Source organism: Gadus morhua, chromosome 9 (assembly GCF_902167405.1).
Source record: "Gadus morhua chromosome 9, gadMor3.0, whole genome shotgun sequence".
Lineage (NCBI taxonomy): Eukaryota > Metazoa > Chordata > Actinopteri > Gadiformes > Gadidae > Gadus > Gadus morhua.
The window spans coordinates 21,641,125-21,663,672 of NC_044056.1; the positions used below are offsets into that span (position 1 = coordinate 21,641,125).

The window sequence follows — 22,548 nt, forward strand, 5'->3', positions numbered from 1 at the left end:
AAAAGAAAGAGGAGTGGCTTTCATACATATGACACGTCATGATTCATAGTTTATTTTACACACCTGTTCAAGTCAACAATCGTAGTCATAAAAAACATACTCAATTTTGGCAGTAATTTGCTTCCTTGTACTTAAGGTACAACATATAATAAAAGTATTGAGTAAAAATAAATGCATCTGCCTACATGTTTTTGACATTATTACAGCAACAATTGTTTACTAATTTGATTCCTTTTATATATCATGCAGAAAAAAAAACTTTATTGCAGCTATGTCTTATATTTACACAAATAATACAGTATTCAGTCGTAAACTTGCAAATGTTTACAATTTGTTATATTTCTACATCTTATAACCAGTGTTGGGGGTAACGCGTTACAAAGTAACGCAAAAATTAAGTGGCGAATGAAAAGTACGCGCTACAACGCGTATTTTTAATGCGTTACAAAGTAACGCGTTACAGTAACGATATTACTTTTTTGGGTAACGAAGTAAAGTAACTCAATACATTTTAAAGATCGGTAACGATACTACTTTACTAGACTATAGTAACGCGCTTTCCTGCGTTACCCAAGCCGTGTTTGCTTGCGTGTAAGTTCTGATTTGTTGTGGTGCGTGCATGCAGGGCCGGCGATCGGCACAGGCGACCGATCGCCTAGGGCGGCAAATGTGTTGGGGGCGCCCTTAATTAATTAATAAAAATATACGAAACAAACGGTTCCCAAACGGAACGGAGAAGGGAAGGGGCGCAGGATTAATTGTTAGGGCGCACAGAAACCCTCACCGTAGTACGCAGGACAATGTGATAAGCACCCCCAAAAAGATACGATTCCCAAGTAACTTTTTTCTAAAGTTTTATAGTAATGCTGTCTATCCAGTGCACCGTCATTCCTAATTAGGAATGACGGTGCACTGGATAGACAGCATTACTTTTAAACTTGTGAAGTCTGCTCTTGCCTGCAAGAGGGTGAGAGAGCCATTTTTTGCGAAATAGTTCAGGTTAATCAGCCTTTGGACCACATAAAGTAACAGCATGTGTCATCGCCACTTAAGTGCATTTCTGTTTTAATTGTATGGGATGAAGTGACCTTTTTATATTTTTCATTGACCACTTCATTTATGTTCTCATGTTTCCCAAAGCCTGTGTTTTGAAACTTGTGTGTTGCTACTGACTGACCACACCAAAGCCTACCTTATCCTGTTTGTGGATTTTACAGTGAGGCATATCTTTGTGCAGACAGGGATATTGTTCTTTCATATGGTTTATATATAGATTTATACAATAAACACTAAGTGATGATAGGGCTATGATGTTTGTCCATGTATCCACAGTAAGTTAAGAAACGGGAAAGTAAAGTAATAAGTAGTGAAGTTACTTTTCAAATGCAGTAACTAGTAAAGTAATCTCATTACAATTTACAGAAGTAACTAGTAATAAGTAACTAATTACTTTTTTTGAGTAACTACCCCAACACTGCTTATAACATAAAACAATTCTGCTACCTACTGAGCGTTGCATTTAGCAGGCACTTGATGACATTGGCTTCTAAAAATCACCTAAACTACTTCTCTGTTCTTCTCCCCTTCCCCCCACCCATGAAGAATTTATATAAACTTGTGTGTGTGAATGTTCACTATCATAGGCACCGCGGCGGCGTTCTGTCTATTCGTCTAGGATCGGTTGAGGGAGTCCACGTTGTCATCCGCGTCGTGCTGGGCGACGTCGGGGTCTTGGTCGTGGTAGAAGCTGTAGCGGCGGTACACCGACCCCCCCTTGGTGGTGTACACCACGTCCACCTCGCCGCCGCCATCTGGCTCAGGCACGCCGTGGGGCATTGTGCCTCTCGCGCTCCCGCTCAGTCTCTCGTAGCTGCGGTGCCAACACAGCCTCTTCTTGGCCCGCGCCCTGACCAGGGCGAACGCGGCCAGCGCCAGTCCAAGTGCCAGCAGCAGGGCCAAGGGCAGGCCAGCCAATGCGTGCCCTTCGCTCCTGGCGGGCTCCGTGTTCAGGTTTGCCTTCCCGCCGAGATCTCCCGACTTGGGCAGAGGGGCCTCTGTACACAGGGCTACGACATGGAGACAGGAAAATGAAACGAAAGGTGATGTGTAAGGCCACGATGACGTGCCTGGGATAATACCTGTGATAATGCGAGACCACAGGGCCAACGTCTACCTGTGATTGTGTCACACACGCAGCAGTTTGTGTCGTTCCCCCGGGTTTGGCAGCAAGGGGCACATCGGCCCTCCATGGCGTGGAGGCCGAAATGGGGTAAGCAGGATAGACAGTGGGCAGGCCCTGCACCGGCACAGTGTCTGCACGAGCTGTGGCATGGCTCACAAAGGTCCTGCAGTGGGCATCCAACACACATGGAAACACACATGAAAACAATGACCTATCACGGATTGGTAATTGATTGTTCATGGACAGCAGGTCTACTTGCCTTTTGTGCATAGTACTTGCCCTCCCCACACCGTGGGTAACATACGTTATCCAACAGGGTGTTGCCCAAGTCACACGTCAGGCAGCTCTTAGGAGAGGCATCTGCAAACAAGGAATTCAGGAAAGCCATAAAGGTCATAGTCGAACGCAGAAAGGAAGGCAAATACCCACTTAGACGCTACGTACACTAAAAAACACAAGGAAAAACATTTACATAGGCTGGGATGTGTATTTGCCCTCAGCTAATGATTAAACATTGATCTGCGGCAAGACGTACCTCCCGTGCAGGTCTGGCAGCTGATGTGGCAACGATGGCAGACGGCGTCGAGTTGATAGAACCGGCGTGGGCAACGCTCCACGCACAGCCTCGTGCCCAGCAGCTCCAACAAAGGAGCAGCGCAGGCTTGGCAGAACCCAGGCCCCGGGCCCGTGCACTGTTCACAGGAGCGGTCACACTCCTCACAGCTGGAGCCTTCTCGGTAGTACCTGGTGGTGGAGGGAACGCCGAAGCTTAAGCCTATGGATGAACGAAGCTGCAGCTGTGTATGCATTTCAGATAAGCTCACAGGCAGGGCTCTCCCAAAGAAAAGTGTTTAGTAACTAGTAACTAGTTGGACCCTCAAAATGAAGACCCCGGAAAACAAAGACTAAGGGAGTCTCTCTGCGGGAGTCCCTCATGGAAGACATAGGAAGCCAGCAGTGACTGGACTGCTCATCTCGCAAAAGCTGTCCTATCAGATCCTTCCACTGGAACACTTAACCAGATCTACATTTCACACCCTTCCTATCAAGCTCTACATTGTGGTGATAGAGATAGATGCCCTTCTGCCCTTCTCGGCAGCCTTCCAGAAAATGACACACCACTCGTTGTCCTGGACGACTTCAACATCCTACCAGAGAAGTTGCACTCACCTGACATAACCAACTTTTTCGCCACCTTTGACTTAACACACTCCCCTTCTCCTCCCACCCACAGGGCCGGGACCCACCTTGACCTAATATTCATGATGTCCTGCGGCACCTGGGCTCTCTCTGTTACCCCGCTCCCTGTTTCTGAACATCACATTGTTGCATTTTTCACTCCCCTTGAAGCATTGGTGTAGTCAGGGGCGCAACTGCCTACTTTCTGGGGGGTATGCAGACACATAGCAGGCGCATCCCCCCCCCCCCCCCCTTTGATCTGGGCACAAATTTGACCTAAAACACACTCTGATATTGAATCGAAAAATTCATTTTGAGTGCACCAGGACAGATATCCGGTGGTTTTTTTAGAGGCAGCCTTTCTAAGATGCTCTGCCAGTGTAACATCATACCGTGCTATAAGAGATCAAGGATACCCAGAAAATTTCCATTTCTAGGATTTCCTATCTGTGCATTTTGTCCCTGTGAAAAAGAGTTTCCTTGACGCACAATGTTGTTGGTAAAAACATATTTTTACTTAAAAACAGTCGAGTCACTTGCACAACTCAAGCCGCCCTCCAGTCTAGAACTCTGGCCCTCTTAAGGAGCACCAGAAAGGGTGTGGCACAATTAATCTATGAGCCACAGCTGCAGACTATTACAGGGCTAACAGCCAGACAGGAACACGTGAATCTTTTAAAACATGTTAACACAGTGAAGATGCCATTCACATCTTCACAGTCCCCCTCAGTGGCAGGTTTCTTTCTGCAAGGAAGAGTATGCAGTCGATCACTCGAGTCAACAGGCTCTCTGCAATTCGTTATCAATAGTTTTACCTAGGCATAAGCGGGGTGCCAATTCTTTCCACATCAGATAAGCATTTATGTGGTAACCACTTGTTTCATGGTGCTTCAGTATCTTTGAAAGATACTGCCAGTTATTATACCCCACCACTCTAGTTTCACCAAAAAGCTTACATGCAAAACAATAGACTCTGTTAGAACTGTTGGAGTACAGTAACCAATAGGGGTGGGAAAAATAATCGATTCTTCGATGCATCTTAATACTGTGAATCTGTGTAACGATTCAGTCTCGATTCAGATACGATAATAATCTTTTCTTTTTTTTTTGGGATTATTAATTTATTACATTTTGGATTATTAACGGAGTTATAAAGTATCAACTTTATAACTCCGTTTTTACTGGGTCTATTGACATAAAACAAAGACTTGCATAGAGATTGGAGTAAAACAAAATAACCACAAACAAGTTCCTTTATTTTTCTTGTTATGATCCGTTATATTGTAGGCTCCATTCTGATCAGTACACAGTTGCAAGACAACAGTAACCTGTTGTTTTACTAGTAGTAGATTTAGCTAACCTGTATATTTACAAGCCTCCTCTTGATACACTGACATAAAAACGACCTTCCCAATCTTTCTTTTTCTATGTTGTGACCCCGAGGGCTTTCTTCTCTGCCTCTCCATATTGAGGTACGTGTCATCAGATGACAATACGGTTCAAATGAAGACACTCTGGCGCTCGCCTCCAGGGCGTAGTCGAGGGGGCGGCCACTGGAGCGCCGTGTGGGGAGGAGGGGGGAGGGAGGCGAAGGAGCGGGGGGGCGCCTTATCATTGACGTTCTTCTGTTATTGATCATCATATCATGTACACAAACGCTGTTAAATACAGAAAATGCCGACTTAAATAATTTTACTTCCATCGCTTTGGCGCCCCCTCTGGTTCGGCGCCCCTATGCGCCGCATATAGTGCATACCCACTTTTTGCGCCACTGGGTGTAGTCTACGTGATATGCAGTATACGCAGTATACCCAGTTAAAGATGTGCAGGGATACGTATGAATCGTTTAGTGACAGAACTTTTACTTCAGTGTTTGTTTTTCGCAAATAGCGGGTAGAGAATTACTGCAATAAATTATGTTTAGCAGGGGAATTTATCTCCCACATTCACTATTCATACAATTCCCCCTGCACGCTCACGCTCTTCCCCGTCTCTGTTACAAAGCTTAAAGCTGCCCCTGCATCTCTGCATTAGTTGGCGGGCCAAGCCCCTCCCTCTTGCGCTGTGATTGACAACCCACACAGATTGAAAGTCAACCGCAGGAACAACTGGCATAGCAGTTACAGCAACTGGTTACAACAATAAAAAACAAAACACAAACATTTAAAGAGTCCCAGGCTACATGCTACAACAGTGTTTTTCAACCTTTTTAGTGCCGCGGCACACTTCAGACAAGGAAAAAATCCCACGGCACACCAACATGTTATCAAACGCAAAATTTATTTTAAAAAATAAAATATAATACAGTAGCCTTTACAGTTATTGTTCAAAGACTTAAAACTCACTCAGTGTAAAATCTGGGCCTGTTTAGATGCACACAAACGTGGTATCCTGGCAGAAATTTATGAGAGGCACACGCGTAGTTCCTCATCAATTGATTGAGAGCCTTGTTTGCCACGATTGGGTATTTGGTAGCAGTCAACCAAAAACTATCCAGCTGTAGGTCTGCATGGAGCAGTTTTAATGTGCGATCTTCTTTCAGTTCCATTAGTTATTCTTTCTCCTGCCAAGTCAAATTTGTTTCTTTATCAAACACAGACCTGGGTCCTTGACCGAGTCAAATGAGTTGGTGTTGGCTGAGGGAAAATAAAATGATATTTTCTCTTCAAGTGTTTTAAGGTGTTTTTTGATCAATTCGCACAAGGCGAATTAGTGTTGACCTGTTCTTGCCATTTATGGGCGAGGGGGAACATTTTAAGAGTGTCACCCCTTTCCAAATGCTGTCGCCAGAGGGAGAACCTTGAACGGAATCTGTTTATTTTGTCCGTGCTTGAAAGAAGGTTTTCATCTCGACCTTGCATTCGAACATTGACTTCATTCAGATATGCAAACGTATCTGCCATGTATGCACACCATTCATCACTTGCAATCAGCTTTGCGTCATCGAACCTCTTCTTTTCAGTCGAAAATATTTTTAATTCCTCCCTCAATTCGTATACGGGGGCCAGAACTTTTCCCCGGGACAACCACCGGACCTCCGTATGGAGCAATAAGGCCTTATGCTCCGCTCCCATCTCCTCACACAAAATTGCAAACAGTCGGCTTTTCAGGGGTCTAGTTTTATTGTAGATCACCATGCTCACAACGTTATCCAACAAACTGACCAGCTCCGTTGGCAAAGTTTTGGTAACAAGTGCCTTGCGATGTAAAAAGCAATGCGTGACTACAACATTAGGGTTCTTCTCTTGAACCCTGCTCACGAAGCTTTTGATGCGCCCGACCATGGCTGCAGCTCCGTCAGTGCAAATACTTACACAACTCAACCACTGAAGTCCTCCTTGTTCAAGGTGCTCTGATGTGACCCGAAAGATTTCCTCTCCTGTGGTTTTATCGGGCATTGCTTTGCAAAAAAGGAAATTCTCGCGGATAGTCTCTCCAACCACAAAGCGCACATTGGCCATTAGTTGCGCATGGCCACTGATATCTGTGGATTCATCCAGTTGCAAAGCATATTTCTCAATACAACGTATCTTCTCGAAAACCACACTCTCTATGTCCACAGACATATCATCAATTCGTCTCGCAATGGTGTTATGAGGGGGACTTTAGCCACTTCTTTCTCTGCATCTGGGCCTAGAATGGCATTGACAATGGCTTTACAGGCTGGTAATATTAATGTTTCCCCCACAGTGTAGCGCACTTTTTTAATGGCTCCTGTTTCGCGGTAATGTTGTGGCCGTGGCCGTGCCGTGCTATGTTCACAGGCTCTGAACACGCAGATTTTAGCGACTATCGGGGTTAGACGAGAAAATGGAAGAAACCGCTGATTCTGAAACTGTAAGAGACAATCACAACTTCTCACACAGTAACAATTAAACAAACTCACACACACTCACAATCTGACAATCTCTCAATCACACAAACTCACACACTAACAATCATTCACTCACAATCACATAGACACTGTTCTTCTGTGACACACTTTTCCTGTTCTCCCTGTACTCACTTTGCATGCCCTGAGTCTATGTGTGAGAGTCTGAGGCCCCGTCCACCCAAAGCCGATTTCATGCCGAAACCGCAAAGGTCTTGTACGGTTCGGCCTTCCGTCCACACGAAGCCGGTGAATCCGCTGACCGAAACCTTATACTTCTGAAACCACCCTCGGAAGTGGTTTCAAATTTACCCGGTTTCGTTTTGGATTCGTGTGGACGCATGAAACCGAATTAAACCGTAAACCATGACGTAATCGCCCCACCCCTCAACCCTCTAGTCAATGACTGTTAAGCCCGCAGAGTCACAGAACTCCCAACAAAAAAGATGATGGCGGACTACAGGCTTGTAATCGTATTGCAGCAGATCATGTCCCTTGTTGGGTTGCTAAGCCATTATTTATTGAGACTGTTGACTGACTTGTTTGTTTGTGTTGTTAGTGGTTCGGGGGGCAGCCTTTATGCGCATGCTCGCCTCTTCTTCTTATTTAATTTTCTTCTGGATTTCTGTAGCAGAAGCTGCGCCCCTTATGGGCCTGGCATGTGTACTACAGCGTTTCTACAGATCTACCCGGTTTCGCTTGACTCCGTCTTTACGGAGATACTCCGAAACCGGATAGATCGAAAACGGAACGGTTTCGCCCGTTTCGGCTTCGTGTGGACGGGGCCTGAGTGGTCTCTTTTCAGCCTCTGTAGTTTTATAGGTTAAGTGAGTTTGCCAGCAGGTTTTGATGTGTATTCAAGTTCAAGTTTTTGTGTTTTACATTTTTTCGGCTGAACACAACTCAGATCATTTTTCAGGGCCTGTGACATATTGTAACCTAGGAATTGGATTAAAAATGTTAATGTTAAAAATATTTGCAACAGTGTTATAAGTGTATTGGTTTTAATTCATATAATTTTGGATAAACCTAATTTATTATAGTTTTATTTAAAGGTTGATGTTTTTAATTTTGCAAAGATTTTTTTTTTTTATTGTTTTGGTTCAAGGGTTATTCATTTGATTTGTAAAGACATTTATTGTTTTATTAAAATTTTATTTTATTCTTATATTTTATTATTTCTATTTGAACATTGCTGTTTTAGATGTTGCTCGTGTAATAAATGACTGTCCAACTGTTTTGTTTGCCCTCTCATTGGGGTGCTAACGCGTCTTCATTCGGATAAGGTGGAAACGTGCCGGTACTACCTGTTTACATTGTTGGCTGTCAATGATTGGCTCGAATTGATCTAAACGTCATTAAATGCGACACTGGTACAATTTACACACTACTAGTAATGTTAAAACGTAAATTGGTGGTGCAACCAAAATTTAGAACAACTTTAGTTTGAAACTAGCTACGTCAAGCGTAGGGTTAAGGCAAACTTTACACCCAAACTTCGGCTTTACGTTCTGCTGGCGGAACCGACTGCAGAAGTCAATGTTTTAATCCCATTGTATATCTCCTTGTTACTTTTAGATGGCCTTGTCCTTGTGGACTTAGTGTCAGGCTAGGGAATTTAAAACTAGGCCTCGGTTAGAGTGGAGGGAAAGAAAGTTAGGTAAATGTCAGCCAACATGCAGTTGGTATACCCAATTGAAATTCATAAAGTTAATTACTTTGCAAACGATAGTATAGCTAATTCATGGTCATTTTTTAGGTACAGCCATTTCAGACTTTTACATAATTAAATTACTGTACGGTATTTTAGATAACAACAGTTAGAGCTTTAATTAGAGCAATTAAAAGAGTGGAATGTTAGTCTCCTTTCATCTCTTTCTCATGCATTGGTTATCCATGGTTGTTAACTATTGCTACTATAGATCGACAAAGGACAACTTGTTGTGTTCACAAAACCTTTTTGTGTTCTATTTGTTCATTGTTAATACTGTTATTAAAACTGATAAGCCTATTCAGCTTTCCATTATTGTTGATAATACTTGCACTCTTAAATCCATGCAGCGGGTTGTAGACCCATGTGTTGCTGAGTGTGGTGCCCCATAGGCGCCGCACATGTACACGTACTGGCGGGACGGGTGTGCACGAGGCTCGGAGGGAATCATCACAGTATACCCACTACAATAAAATAGACAACACCACCTACTCCCTACTCCTCACTACCATCTCTCAAACAATTCTCTCAGCTGTACACCGAGGACGTCTCAGACACTGTGCCATCCTCCCTCTCCCCCTCTTAGGACTCCCTCTAGAACAAAGCCGCTCCTTAAGAAACCGGCCTTTGACACTACCGACATCTAGAATTACAGACCGGTATCTATTCTTTCATTCATTTCTAAAACTCTCGAACGTGCCATCTGTAACCAACTGTCCTCCTATCTCTCACAAAACAATGTGCTGGACCCTCATCAGTTTCAAGATACACCCTCAACTGAGACAGCTCTCCTCAGAGTGACTGAGTCCCTCCGTGCTGCCACTGCTGCCTCCAAGCGTATCAGTGGCAGTGACAGAAGAGTCAAACCACACACCCCAGCTCGAGCGCTCCGCTCAACTACTTAATCTGGACGTCTAGTACCACCATAGCTAAGAGAAAGCAAGAGTCGAGCATTAAAGTAGCAACTCTTGTCTGTTTCGGCACCACAGTGGTGGATCGAGCTCCCGACCGATGTCAGGACCACAGAGTTGCTTACCAGTTTCCGAAAAAGACTCAAGACTCACACGTTCAGAGGTCACCTGGAGTCTGCATAGCCACCCCCTCCCACCCCTTCCTTCTTATTGTATGTTATTTGTCCTGGCACTTAATGTACGCACTTTTTGTATGTCACACTTAGTTATGGTACTTAATCGTTTAGTATCTATGTTTAGCTATCTTTGTTGTGTACGGAGAATGGGTTAACTTAGCGAATGTTAGTGCTTTGCACTTGATTCTATGAACATCTTTACTGTACTGACAGCAATATATTGTTTCACCTTCCTATGACAAATGTACTTAGTGTAAGTCGCTTCGGATAAAAGCGTCTGCTAAATGCCCTAAATGTAAATGTAAGTAGCTAAATGGAACGGAAATGTAAGTGAAAAGGTGACTATCTGATAAACCACATGATTGTTGATCATGTCTGAGTTTGATCATTTGATCATGTCTGATCATTATGGTTTTGCCAGATATAAACAATCTCCCAAAGAAATGGACTCCCACACTCTGACTTTCATACCTCGTGGATGCGAACGGCTAACCAGACATAAAGGACGTGCAATCATTAAGTAGCTATGTGATAAACATACCCTGCAGGACAACTGGACACACAGAGAGTTTGGAGACGCAGAAATCCAGGTGAGCAGGTGAGGCAGTCGTTAGGGGAAGGCCCCGAACAGGCGGCACACACGTGGTCACATGGTAGACAGGCCCTCAACTCCGCCCCGTCGGCCGCCTGCTGGGAGCTGAACGTCCTGGCAGGGCACACAGTCACACACGTTCTGTCTGGAGGAGTACACACACACACACATGCACAAACACACACACATGCAGGCGCATTGGTGAGCAAACGCACACACAAACACACACACACTCACAGGTGGGTTTCGGATTGCAATTTACATACCAAGACTTTTTTGTTTCACCGCCTGGGATATTAAAAGGTAGTTTAATATAGTTGTAACTTTGTCATTCCTTTAAAAGAAAGGGCTTTCGTGGCAGGAAATCTATGGCACTGATTTTGGTTTCACTGGTATATTTAAATTAATATAATTAAAATTTTACTCGTCATTCTTCTAATTGAAAGCGCTTTTCTGTTGCATTACATTAACCAGGATTTTTGCTTCGCTTTAAATTCCTTCGATATTGAAAGGTTGTTTAACATACTTTGTTATTCATCTAAAGAAAGGGCTTTACCCTAACCAAGACGTTTGGTTTCCTCTCCTGCTCACCAGTCACAGCAACAAGGCTTAGTGCTTACTGTAGAGGAACTTAGGCGCAGTGCACGTCAGGCATTGGTCCTGGCCCTGCCCGCTGCAGGAGTGGCACTGGCGGTGGCAGGCCTTGCAGGTGAAGTGGTCGTCGTGCAGGTAGGTTCTGGGCGGGCATTCGGTGTCACCAGTCACGCCACACAACAAGGTGCTTGGGTCCAGCACTAGGCCTCTCTCACACTGGGTACACTGGTTGGCCTCAGAGCCGAAGCATCTCGCACATGTCTGGTGGCACTCTGAAACATACGATCATAGGACTTGATACCATCACATAGCCCCAACTCTACTCTACTCTACTGACCTCTACGCTCTGCTAGTACCGGGTACCACTGCAGATAGTACCTGCAGATAGTTCCACCGCAATGTCAAGGTTGTCACGACGATGCCGCACAAAACTACCCTGCCGCTTTCTTCAAATGGACAGGCACGAGAACAAGGGAGGATATTCTCCCAGAAAGGAGACTTGTTGTTTCAGATGAGGCCGAAGGCAGCAGTAGAATTCACTGCCCAAAGAATCAGGAGAGTTGGGGGAACTGGCGGCTGTGTGCTGGATTTCCTATGTCTCATAATGCTGACACTGTGATGATTGTAGTGACGGTTCTGTCATAGCCACAACTGTTGTGCTGTGTGTTCTTCCCCTGTGCCTGCCACACCCCCTGTTTGCCTCTGTGCTGTGCCTTCCTAACTAAACTGTTCACACCTGAGGGGTATTCCATCAAAGTCGCTAACAAAAGCGGCGCTTAGTTGATTAAGCCCGGTTAGAACTAACACCAACTTCTACTTGAGGCAAAAGCCGTTCCATCAACGCAGTTCTGCCGCGCCTTGCTCAGGTTAGTTCAAGCCAGGCTTACGTTATCGTGGATTAGGCACGCTCACGAGATATGTAAGCAGCCCAGAACCGTGAATGTCGAATCATGGATCAAATGTCCGAAAAGGACTGAGAGGGACCTTTTCTAGCAGCGAACAGAAGCTGCTTGTGGAGGTCTATGAGGAATACAAGCATATAATAAATCAAAAAGGGAACACCGTAACCATTAATAAATACAGGGAGGCTATCCGTCAAAGAAATTGCTGGTCTGTTGAATGCATAAGTAGTATTAAGCTTAACATATTTTAATTGAATATTGACCATGGATTTACAAACTGGGTGATAGTCTCGAGGTAACGTGTCGGACTTGCACCCGGTTGACCGGGGTTCAAACCCCACGCAATTAGTACATTAGGAAGGATTCTTCGAGAAAATATGCCATTTCTTTGAATATTCTATATTGACTGACCATTGTATTTTTCTCAGCAGAAGTGGTCTTGGCTGCCTGCCGAGAAACTCACCTAAATGGAATTTATGTGGCTGCAATTACCAATGCAGCAGTGACATTGTGACAAAGGCTTCACTATCAGTAACATTAATATTAACATTAACTTTACCATGAGTTGTTGCAAGTTATATTTGGGTTCTAGGGATATTGTAAGACATATTTATTAGATAAAAAGTAAATTGTTAGGTCTAATTTCTATGATATAATGGAAATAACAAAAACAAGCCAACGGCAAGAATTCAATGGACACGAACTCGGGTGTCCCATACTACAGGGCAGATGGTAGACCACTCAACCAACTGCTTGTTAAAAAAACTAACAGAATGCATGGATTTGTATAAAAATGTGTTGAGAACATAGCCACGATAACAATAGATAGCAATTCATTTTATTATTTTATTTGTATCATTTAATCTTAGACCCTTAGTGAAAATATACGCAGTTTGTACTTCATATATGTACATTTATGACAAAATTGTGAGGACTAGGCTTGTCGGAACCTTCTGATGGTACACTTGTTTCCGACAGATGGACTTCTCTGGAACACCGATCAAGTAAGCCTGACAATTAGCCTGGTACCGACCAGGTTAGTTTGGTCTGATAAATTGCCATGGTTACTAAGCGGAGATTCACTTAAGTCACGTCAATGGAACACAACTCTAGCTTAAAGTAGCGAGGCTAAGCAAAATAAGCCCGGCTTTGCCTTTAGCTTGGTTGATGGAATACCCCTCTGGCCTGCATCAGCTCATCAGCTTTTGAAATACACCTTTCCCTGATGTCGTCGCCAGATCATTCATCGAACTTCAGTGGTAGTTATCCGTACCTGGCTCCAGTATTTAGATTTACTAGTTGTTTGTTCTCTTGTAGAAATCTCATGTCTCACCTTTGTTTCCTTTGACACAGTGTTTTGTGGATCAACAACCAGCCTACCTACTTCGCTCCCTCCAGCCAGAAGCTCTCCACTCTCGAACCCGTCCCATGCCTCACTCCTGCTCTACTCAAAATAAACCTGTTCATAACTCCAACTACCGTCCTGTCTCTGTGTTCTGCTGCTGGGTCAAGCTGCTATCGAACCCTAACAGAATCGCTCTATCCCATCATTGGTCTGCAGTGTTTTCACGTCACCTTTTGGTTTCGTCTCAGATCACTTGACAGAGATGATACCAGTAAGGTAACGGGTAAGAGTGTGGTCGAATTTTGCCGATACAATGAGGTGGAAAAAGGGTCAACCTCTCTGCGTTGGATTGTTTACCCAAGACCTTACGACAAACACATCGTAGGCTCTTGGTAAACTCCTGCTCTACTCAAAGTAAACCTGTTCATAACTCCAACTCCCGTCCAGTCTCTCTGTTCTGCTCCTGGGTCCAGCTGCTATCGAACCCTAACGCATTATAAATGCATTGATGTCACATCATTGAGATTTCAATCCATGCATTGTAAATGCATTGGGATTTAGATTCAGAGAAATATGTTTGCATGCTAACTTGCTTTGCAATATATGAATGCCTATTTTACCTAATGAGTGGACTTTAATTGATCATTATTAATACATTTATCCATTATTAATCATTCTAAATACAAACATATACAGATATATATCTCACATCAACATAAAAAGAGATTAATGAAGAATGCCTCACCTTGGCATTCCATGGCTGCGGTCTCGTAGTAGGTGCCGGGGGGGCAGTCCGTGGCACAGGCCCCGTCGTACAGCTTGGGCGTGGCCTTGGAGCACGTCTCGCAGTCGTCGGCCAGGGGCCCGAAACAGGTGCTGCAGGTGTTGTGGCAGGTGCCGCAGCGGCCATCCTCCATGTCGTCATAGTACCCCGCGGGGCAGCTGGCCTTACAGGCGCCATTCAGGATCAGGTACAGGAAGCTGCATCCTGGAACCACATCCGGTTTACTCAGTTGTTTAGGGAATACTCCTTAAAACTTTTGGGAAATACGTTTATTTTCCACTTTCCCATAGATAAGATCAGCGAGAATCACAATTCCATTATTGGGGTAATTTAGCTTCATACCCATCACAATTTGGGTAAGATTAACTGTTCACAAAGAGACTAGTGAAGTCACTGTAATGTCTTTACTAGGGAGACACTGAAATGTTTAGTTCACTCTCTCATCACTGATGGAGCTAACCGGTCTCATCCGCCTCCATTGATTCCGGCTACCTCGGTCAAATGCCAACCTCGGACAAACTCCGCTGATTTGAGAAAAATGTGGTATTGATTCTCGTTTGACCATATGGTGAGTAGAGAATCAATTCTTCACCAAATTTGTTGTGTTCCTCAGAGCAGAACTAAGGCATTGTAATAAGGCCCAACAAGTCACTTTGGCAAGTGACCATGGTATAAGCGGGATAATGCCCTTCGAGGTGTCCAAAACAACCATGATTAAAGGGGACTACTTTTTGAGGGAGATGACCTCAAACAGAGTATACATTTAATTAGAATGCAATACGAATAAGAAAAAACATAATTATTAAACTATTTGAATTGTTTTATTATGTTGGCAAGCAAGAAGGCAGGGCAATAAACCTTCCCGGCTCGTGGAAGGTTACCGCCCTCGACTTCCGTTGGCGGTAAGCCATCCACGAGCCGGGCATATTCAACTGTTTATTGCCCTGCCTCTCTGTGATTATCCCTTACTTAATAAATCTGTGTTCCAGGTAGGGATTCTGCTCAGTCCGTATCTCTGCCCCGTGTGCCACAGCTTTTTTCTTTGCGTCCATATTTTGAGTTCTTGTAGCTGGATGTATTTGCAGCTATATTTTGTATGTTAAAGGGGAACTATGCAACTTTGGCCACTTCTTCGCTGTTTTCTTGGTTTGCGCTCGCATTGAGCTCCCCCTACAGCTTTAGAGGAGATATTTTACAACACTGTCGTAACAACTCGTTGACGACCCTTCCCCATCCACTTCTACGCTAGTCATGTGCATTGTTTTCAAAGAAGCCGGCGAATGCATGGAGCCATGTCCGAGATAGATGTTCATAAAGAGTAGTTTTACATTTTGAAAGGGTGTATGTGTTACAATGAACCCATCCTTTTTTATAGTTGACAGGGAGATGTTATATCCTAGATTAGAATTGTTTTATCTTTGGTTGTTGAACAGAATGATTAGTGTAAGAGTGTTGGCCAACATAATACATAACGATAGCATGAACAATTTGCGCAGCAATCGCACATTTGTGTATCTGCTCAAGTACGTCACTTTTGTACGGAATTACAGGGAAATGGATTTAGAGATCGAGACGGTATACTGTCGCTAGTCCTCGTAGGAGAGCTGTCATAGGCAGATGCTGCTGTGTCTGAAAGATTAGGGACACATTTATGTTTACGTGTAAATGCTTGCAAATAAATACTATTGTATATGGTTATAAAATGTTTTCTTTAAATAACTGATGTTTGCACCACCTTTCTTTCATTTGTTCAATAATACACAAGAAATGCAAGTGGCCAAGAATGTGATTCTTTTTACTGCTGTCTGTGCATCAAATTGCCTCTCAGGGTTAATAAAGGTGCCTAGTACTTGTATAGCTGCATCTGTTGGTCCTCAACCTGAATTGCCACGTACTATATCCTGCTTTTGATCCCCTTGTCACTTTGTCATTAGTAATTATGTTGACTCTGTTGATAACATTATCTGGTGCTTGCAACAGTCATTATGTTATATCATTTTACATCCTTCCTGCTCATCGCCAGCAGAGCAGAATCCCTTGGGTCGCCGCCGACGGCTAACTAAGAGTTGATGATCAGTTAAGACTAAATCAAATTAACTATCAGATTACCTATCCCCTATTTATCAAGAGCCCAAGGTCATTTTGAAGCAGGTGCATATACAGGGTCGGGTCTATTTCTCAAAGATGCCTCAGACAGGGCCGTAGCCAGCTTTTGTAAGATAGTGAGTTCTGGCAGTCCTGGACCTCCCTTTTGCAAGGTATTTTGGGGACAGTTGCGGCTTCAGTTGCAGGGCTTCAGTTCACACACGGCAGACACAAAGCAACAAGTCTCAACTGAATTAAGCATTTACCCATCTCAGAGAAGTCCTCAACCGCTGATTTAGCATACAGTTAGCATTTTGTTTCTAATTGTATTTTTATCTCTAGAAAAATTCCAGAGGCCCGGACCTCGGTGAGCTCACAGCTGGCTACGGGCGAGCCTACAGGGATCAGTAGGCTCCCGACCCCTGGGAGCGTGGAACCAGGAGGAACTCACTGAAACAGGTCCTCTGGTCCGAGCAGACGTCGCAGTGAGGCGGGCAGCGCCGGCAGGTGCCGTCCTCCCCGGGGAAGGTCCGCAGGGAGCAGTTGAGGCCGCAGCCGCCGCTCTCCAGGAAGCGGCCCTCGGCACACGAGAGGCACTGGGTGGGGCCGGCGTCGCACGTCAGACAGGAGCCGTCGCAGGCTTCACAGGACCCTTCGTTTGTCTCGAAGAATCCTCTGTCGAGAGAGAGGGGGTGTTATAGGATCCGGCCCTCAGGAGCCACGTGGTTTACGTACAGGACCTGAGACACATGGTTAAGTGTGTAATAAGTGTGTCACTTGTTCAGAGCTCACCTAGACTCTGCATAGGCACCCCCTACCCCCCTCAGACCCCTCTTATGCACTTGCTGTATGTGGTACGTCCTTGCACTTAATTTACACACTTATTGTATGTTGTACGTCCTTGCACTGAAAAATAGTAGTTAGCATTGTGTAGCATCTTATTCTAGCTATCCTTTTTGTACAAGGGGAATGGGTCAACCTAGCGATTGGTAGTGCTTGGCCCTTGGTTCCAGGAACATCCTTACTGTACCAACTGTGATAGATTGTTGTTTCTGTTTCTTCTGACAAATGTTCTTATTGTAGGTCGCTTTGGATAAAAGCGTCTGCTAAATGCCCTAAATTTAAATATAATAGGATTTGAGGAATGCTTACTCTGGGCAGTTGGACCAGCACTTTCCCTGGTGGAGGAAGATGTAGCTACTTCTTGAGCAGCTGGTGCACACGTCGCTGGAGCCCAGGCAGGCCTCACAGTTAGTGGAGCAGGCCTCACACAGCTGGGTGGAGGTGTTGGCGTAGGTCCCTTGCGGGCAGTGCTCTACACATGAACTCTCAGGGTCCAGGAGATGACCTGTGATTAGAAAAATGTTTGAAATTACATGAATGACAACCTTTGCGTTGGCGGCATGACAGCAGTAGTTTATATTGTACCTGTAAAACAAGATGAACAGTCCAAAGCTTGTGGACCAAAGCAGGTCTTGCAGGAGGAATCACAAGAATGGCATTCACCGCTCTTGTCTGTTTCAACATATTACAGAGATAAGAAAGATAAGATAAGAGATAAGTAAGATAAGATAAGATCATTCAGACGGGATTTTGCAAGTGATGGATAAATGAAATATCTTACATTCAAAGATGGAAGTTATCCCCTTTATGACCGGCTGTAGACGGTAAAGTCATGCCGTATGTTTGCTTAATAAGCTACGGGTAAGCAGCTCCGGCTCTCACTAACTCAATCCAGGTGGCATCCCTTTTGTTAATTATATACCCGCTACAATATGCCACCAAATAGACACGCCTGAATTGATATTATTTTTACATTTCACTAACCCTAACCTTCTTTATATTGGATGACTATCCTTTGTATACACTCCCTCCTTATGATCCAACAAGACGCACCTCTTCTGCATACATTTCATTAACTGACCTTCGCTTTTTAGGTTTCAGATATTATGTTATATGTTGTTGAATTGAACCAAATTAATACAATTAATTCTAAATTCTACTAATCTTAAAAATAAAATCCTAACTTCTCATCCTAGCTTAAATTATGGACTCAAAGATAGGAGAAATCCTAACTTCCTATTACAGAAACAGTCCCTAACCTGTTGGTTGTTTCCTATCTTATCTTTGGCCTCCTATCTTATTTTAATTTAGGTAATCCTAACTGTTCTGTCAATCAGATTTTTCGATCGGCAATCATCAGTCTTCACTCAATGTGCATGAGATTGATAGAACGAGTTACTTTTAACATTAACAGAGACTGTTGCTAAAGGATCTTTGTAAAGCAGACCTACTAGCAGTGCTGCCGAAATTTTGTACGGCCCTTTTTCAGTTATTGACAGTTATTTTGAATTTAGGACAGGGTGTGTGGCCACCTAACTTAGGGATTCTAACTCAAGAAATTCCTTACTTAGGATAGTTCTGTTAAGTTAAGTTAGGAAACCTCCTTCTGTAATACCAAAACCCCTAAATGCCTTCCTATCTCAAGATAGGATTTCAGAGTTAGGAAGTTTCTGAAATGAGGCCCGATTCCTTAAGACTGTCTGCAGTATGACCAATTGTTGTTGTAGTTTCACTGGGTCGTTCAGCAGTGGAGGTTTGAGTCGTCGTTCCACCATTCTGTCTTCCTCTAGTACATTCTAATGGGATGGGCTGAGTTTGAACTGGTACATTTCCCACTTGAGGATGTCTTCCTTTGCAACTGAGTTACAACACTGATACACGGGAAGAAAGACCCACCGTAGAAAGACAATGCCCTCTAGTGGGGGAGACGTGTTATAACACTCAAATGTATCTTCATTCAAGCTCAAAATTTTAACAGCTTTTCCTTAACCATGAGTGGTTACTTTTTGAATGCACATTTCAAGCATGACCTCAATCCTTAATGATTATGGTTTAAGCCGCTCCTCTGAAGAGCCCACGATATTCTTTCCCATTTGTGTATCAATAAAAACATCCAGCCACACTATCCACAAAAAAAGTTTAGGTTTAGGGTTAGGGTTATGAATGATGAATACTCGGAAACTACTGCGAAAACTGCATAAAAGCAGTTTGTATCTAATGGCATCCTTTGAATTTGTTAATACACACCGAAATCCCCCTCGACAAAGCTAGCCAAGAGGAACGGATCAGATGGATCTAGGCAAGGACAGCTGTCTCTCTCACCCCTTCTCTCTCTCTCTCTCTCTCTCTCTCTCTCTCTCTCTCTCTCTCTCCATCTCTCTCTCTCTCTCTCTCTCTCTCTCTCTCTCTCTCTCTTTCTCTCTCTCTCTCCATCTATCTCTCCATCTCTCTCTCTCTCTCTCTCTCTCTCTCTCTCTCTCTCTCTCTCCTCTCTCTCTCTCTCTCTCTCTCTCTGTCTGTCTCTCTGTCTGTCTCTCTCTCTCTCTCCCCTCACTCACCGTACTGGCCCTCTGGACAGCTGACCAGGGGGCACTGGCCGTGGACCGATGGCTTCCCGCCCACACAGGAGTCACAGTGGGTGGAGCGCGGCCCGTGACACGACTGGCAGGAGCTGTGGCAGGTCTGGCAGCGCCACCCATCGGCGTCAGGGAAGCTCTGCCGGGGACACTGCTTCACACACTCCCCCGTCTGGGGGAACAGAGACCCAGACGGAGGGTCAACACGTCGCTGGACAACGCCTTGAGGAACGGCACGGCTGAGCCGGGTCAGAGAAACGGATCCATCTACACGTTTCTATCGACAGATATTATGGTTAAATGGAACCCTATTTTCATTGGCTAGGACTCAGCAACTGTTTACTCATTGTAATCTTGTTCGCTGTGGCAACCCGGCCCGGGCCAATTAAGGAAATGCAGAGCACCTGAGGAACAGGTGAGAAGCAAGGGCTTATGCTGCGTTCGAGTATTCTCTGCGAACCGACTCGGATCTCGGATCTGACCCCACGCCCCCACTTCAAGCGTTTTATTATTTCGCGTCGGTCGAAAAACTGGACGCCACCGGAAAGCTGTTGTCGCGGGTAGCATTGGCAGAGGACCAGGCGCTCCAAAATAAGTAGGCTATAGGCCATAGGATATGGACGCAGTAAGGTATTGCAGTAATACGAGTGATTGAAATTGCCATTTAAACCAACAAAGTGGTCCAAGCACAATGAAAACACTTCATACTTCAAGTCACAATGGGCGCAGCCATCTTGAATTCTGTCTCGGAATTTTGCTCGGTCACCACTGAGTTCAACCGAGATGGCGAGTTCGCCGTCCGAGGAAAAGGGGCGTGTTTTTGCGTGTCGCTAGGCAACTTCCTCGGACCTCCGAGACGGATGGATATTAAAACGCAGCATTAAATAGCCTGCTTCTCCACTCATTCGGGGCTCTCCCAGCCATGTGGCTCCTGTACGAAGAGACCGGTCCTCGTGGGTGACGGGATTCCACCCACGGAGGATGGAACCGTTGATTCCTCCCAGGTTTTTCTTTCTTTTGTGTTTTCAAAGACTTTGTGTTATGTTTAGGATTAAACATGCCTTTTTGGCTTTTTTCTCGTCAAAGTTGTGTCCTGTTTGGGAGCTCACAGCTCACCGTGCCGGGTTGCCACATCACTGAAACCAGTTCAGAAAGTAAAACTTGGACTTGGACTTCAGAGACGGATGTGGTGTTTGCACCATCGAATGGCAGCCTCTGCGCGAGTCCCCTCCTCCCTCCTGGTTTGCATGAACCACGTATTTACATATCATGGTGGACGTTTCCATCACCATTCATGAAGTGTCCGGTCTGGCAGGCCAGGCAGTGTGTGTCACTCCTGCACTCGGTGCAGGGCGCGCTGCAGAGCTGGCACAGCCTCCTCTCCGGGTCCTCGTAGGTGCTCTGGGGGCAGTGTCTACGGCACTGCTGCCTGAAGCTGCACAGGAGACACAGGAACACCCCCCGGGGGGTTAGGGTCAGAGTTAGTAGGGCTGTTTCTTATATCTCTGAAAACATCCAGGAATTAAATTCTTTCATTCACAATTATTTTGTCTGGTAGGAGTTAAAGGACAAAGCAATATATATATAGATATATAGATACACACACATATGTTTTATGTATTCCACTATTGTTTCTTTCGCTCTCTCTAATATTTTTTGAAGTGAAAGAGGGAGAGAGAAAGAGGTAGAAAGACTGCAATAGAAATAGAGAGAGACAGACGAAGAGAGGGGAGAGGGAGAACGAGGCAGAGAGACAATAAGATAGATGCAGAGAAAAAGATACACCAAGTCTTAGGCTCCTTGTTCCTAAGACTTGGTGGCCTGAAACCTGAGTGCGAGCACTTCACACATAACCTGGAAGACGTGCGTCATGGGCTCAGCATGCCAGCACAGACCCCACCGGCCTGCAGCTATGACTGGCTGCAGCGCAAGGGTCCAAGAGCCTCGGCTCCAATCACTGAATGAGAACCAGAACCAGAATAATGTCCGCTTTGGTTTCTCCCCTGTTGTAGGTCTCTTGTTGTTTATGAGGCTGAAAGTTCACTGTTTCCTTGCTGACGTGACGTGGCAGGTGTTTAATCCTTTGAGTGGCAGACAGGTTGCCTTTTAAAGATGTCAGACAGCACCAGTTGAACACACACACGTACGAGTACGCATTCAGACAGTAACAAATAACGAAGACAGATTAACCTTCTGCTGCTGTCTCTACCCCCGTGAGTGTGTGTGTTTTCTCTGTATCAGACGATCTGACCGCAGACAGACACGTCCCGCTGTGTTGCCATGGCGTCGGTGCTGGGATGCGCTGATTGTTTGAAGAGGAACAGCTGGATGCGCCACATAGCATCCATCATTACGGCCACAATGGAGGCTGTTGCCCCCCCTCTGGCTGGGAACAACACCCTCCCGGGGAACCATGGGGGGCCACAGAGTCTCCAGGCAAATATTAGACTGCGGCCTGCTCAGGGAGGGGGCGGGGCCTCCCAGCACATATTCTATAAGGCTTATGGGGAGAATTCCTTTGGGGTTGCTAGTCGATATTGGACGAACATTAAAAAACTATTGAGAAAGAAATGTAAGTATATGTGTATGATTGTTTATTGTATGTATTTAATATGTTTAATTATTAGAATGCAACTATATAATGCAACTGACCAGGGTAAGTTTAGGGCTGTATTTTGAGGTTCTGGATCCCCAATGCCATGGGGATTGCATTAGCCATAGAGGCTAAGGCCGGCTATGCTGTCCCCATATTCGCATTGACCATCTTACTGGTGAATAGAATCATTAGATACAGAAC

At 44.8% G+C, this 22,548-nt stretch overlaps 1 protein-coding gene across 1 annotated transcript; it reads right to left on the bottom strand.

Annotated features, from left to right (window-relative positions):
• Positions 1 to 36: 36 nt before the first annotated feature.
• On the bottom strand, positions 37 to 22,099 carry LOC115550824 (proprotein convertase subtilisin/kexin type 5). Its single transcript, XM_030366156.1, has 14 exons — positions 22,014 to 22,099; positions 21,041 to 21,186; positions 20,813 to 20,844; positions 19,734 to 19,923; positions 17,761 to 17,847; positions 17,485 to 17,680; positions 16,784 to 17,007; positions 14,209 to 14,451; positions 11,243 to 11,488; positions 10,572 to 10,767; positions 2,718 to 2,926; positions 2,442 to 2,542; positions 2,174 to 2,345; positions 37 to 2,066 (listed from the first exon to the last, which is right to left on the bottom strand). The coding sequence occupies exons 1-14, from the start codon at positions 22,097 to 22,099 to the stop codon at positions 1,672 to 1,674; spliced, it is 2,523 nt and encodes an 840-aa protein (XP_030222016.1). The 3' UTR covers positions 37 to 1,671.
• Positions 22,100 to 22,548: the final 449 nt, after the last annotated feature.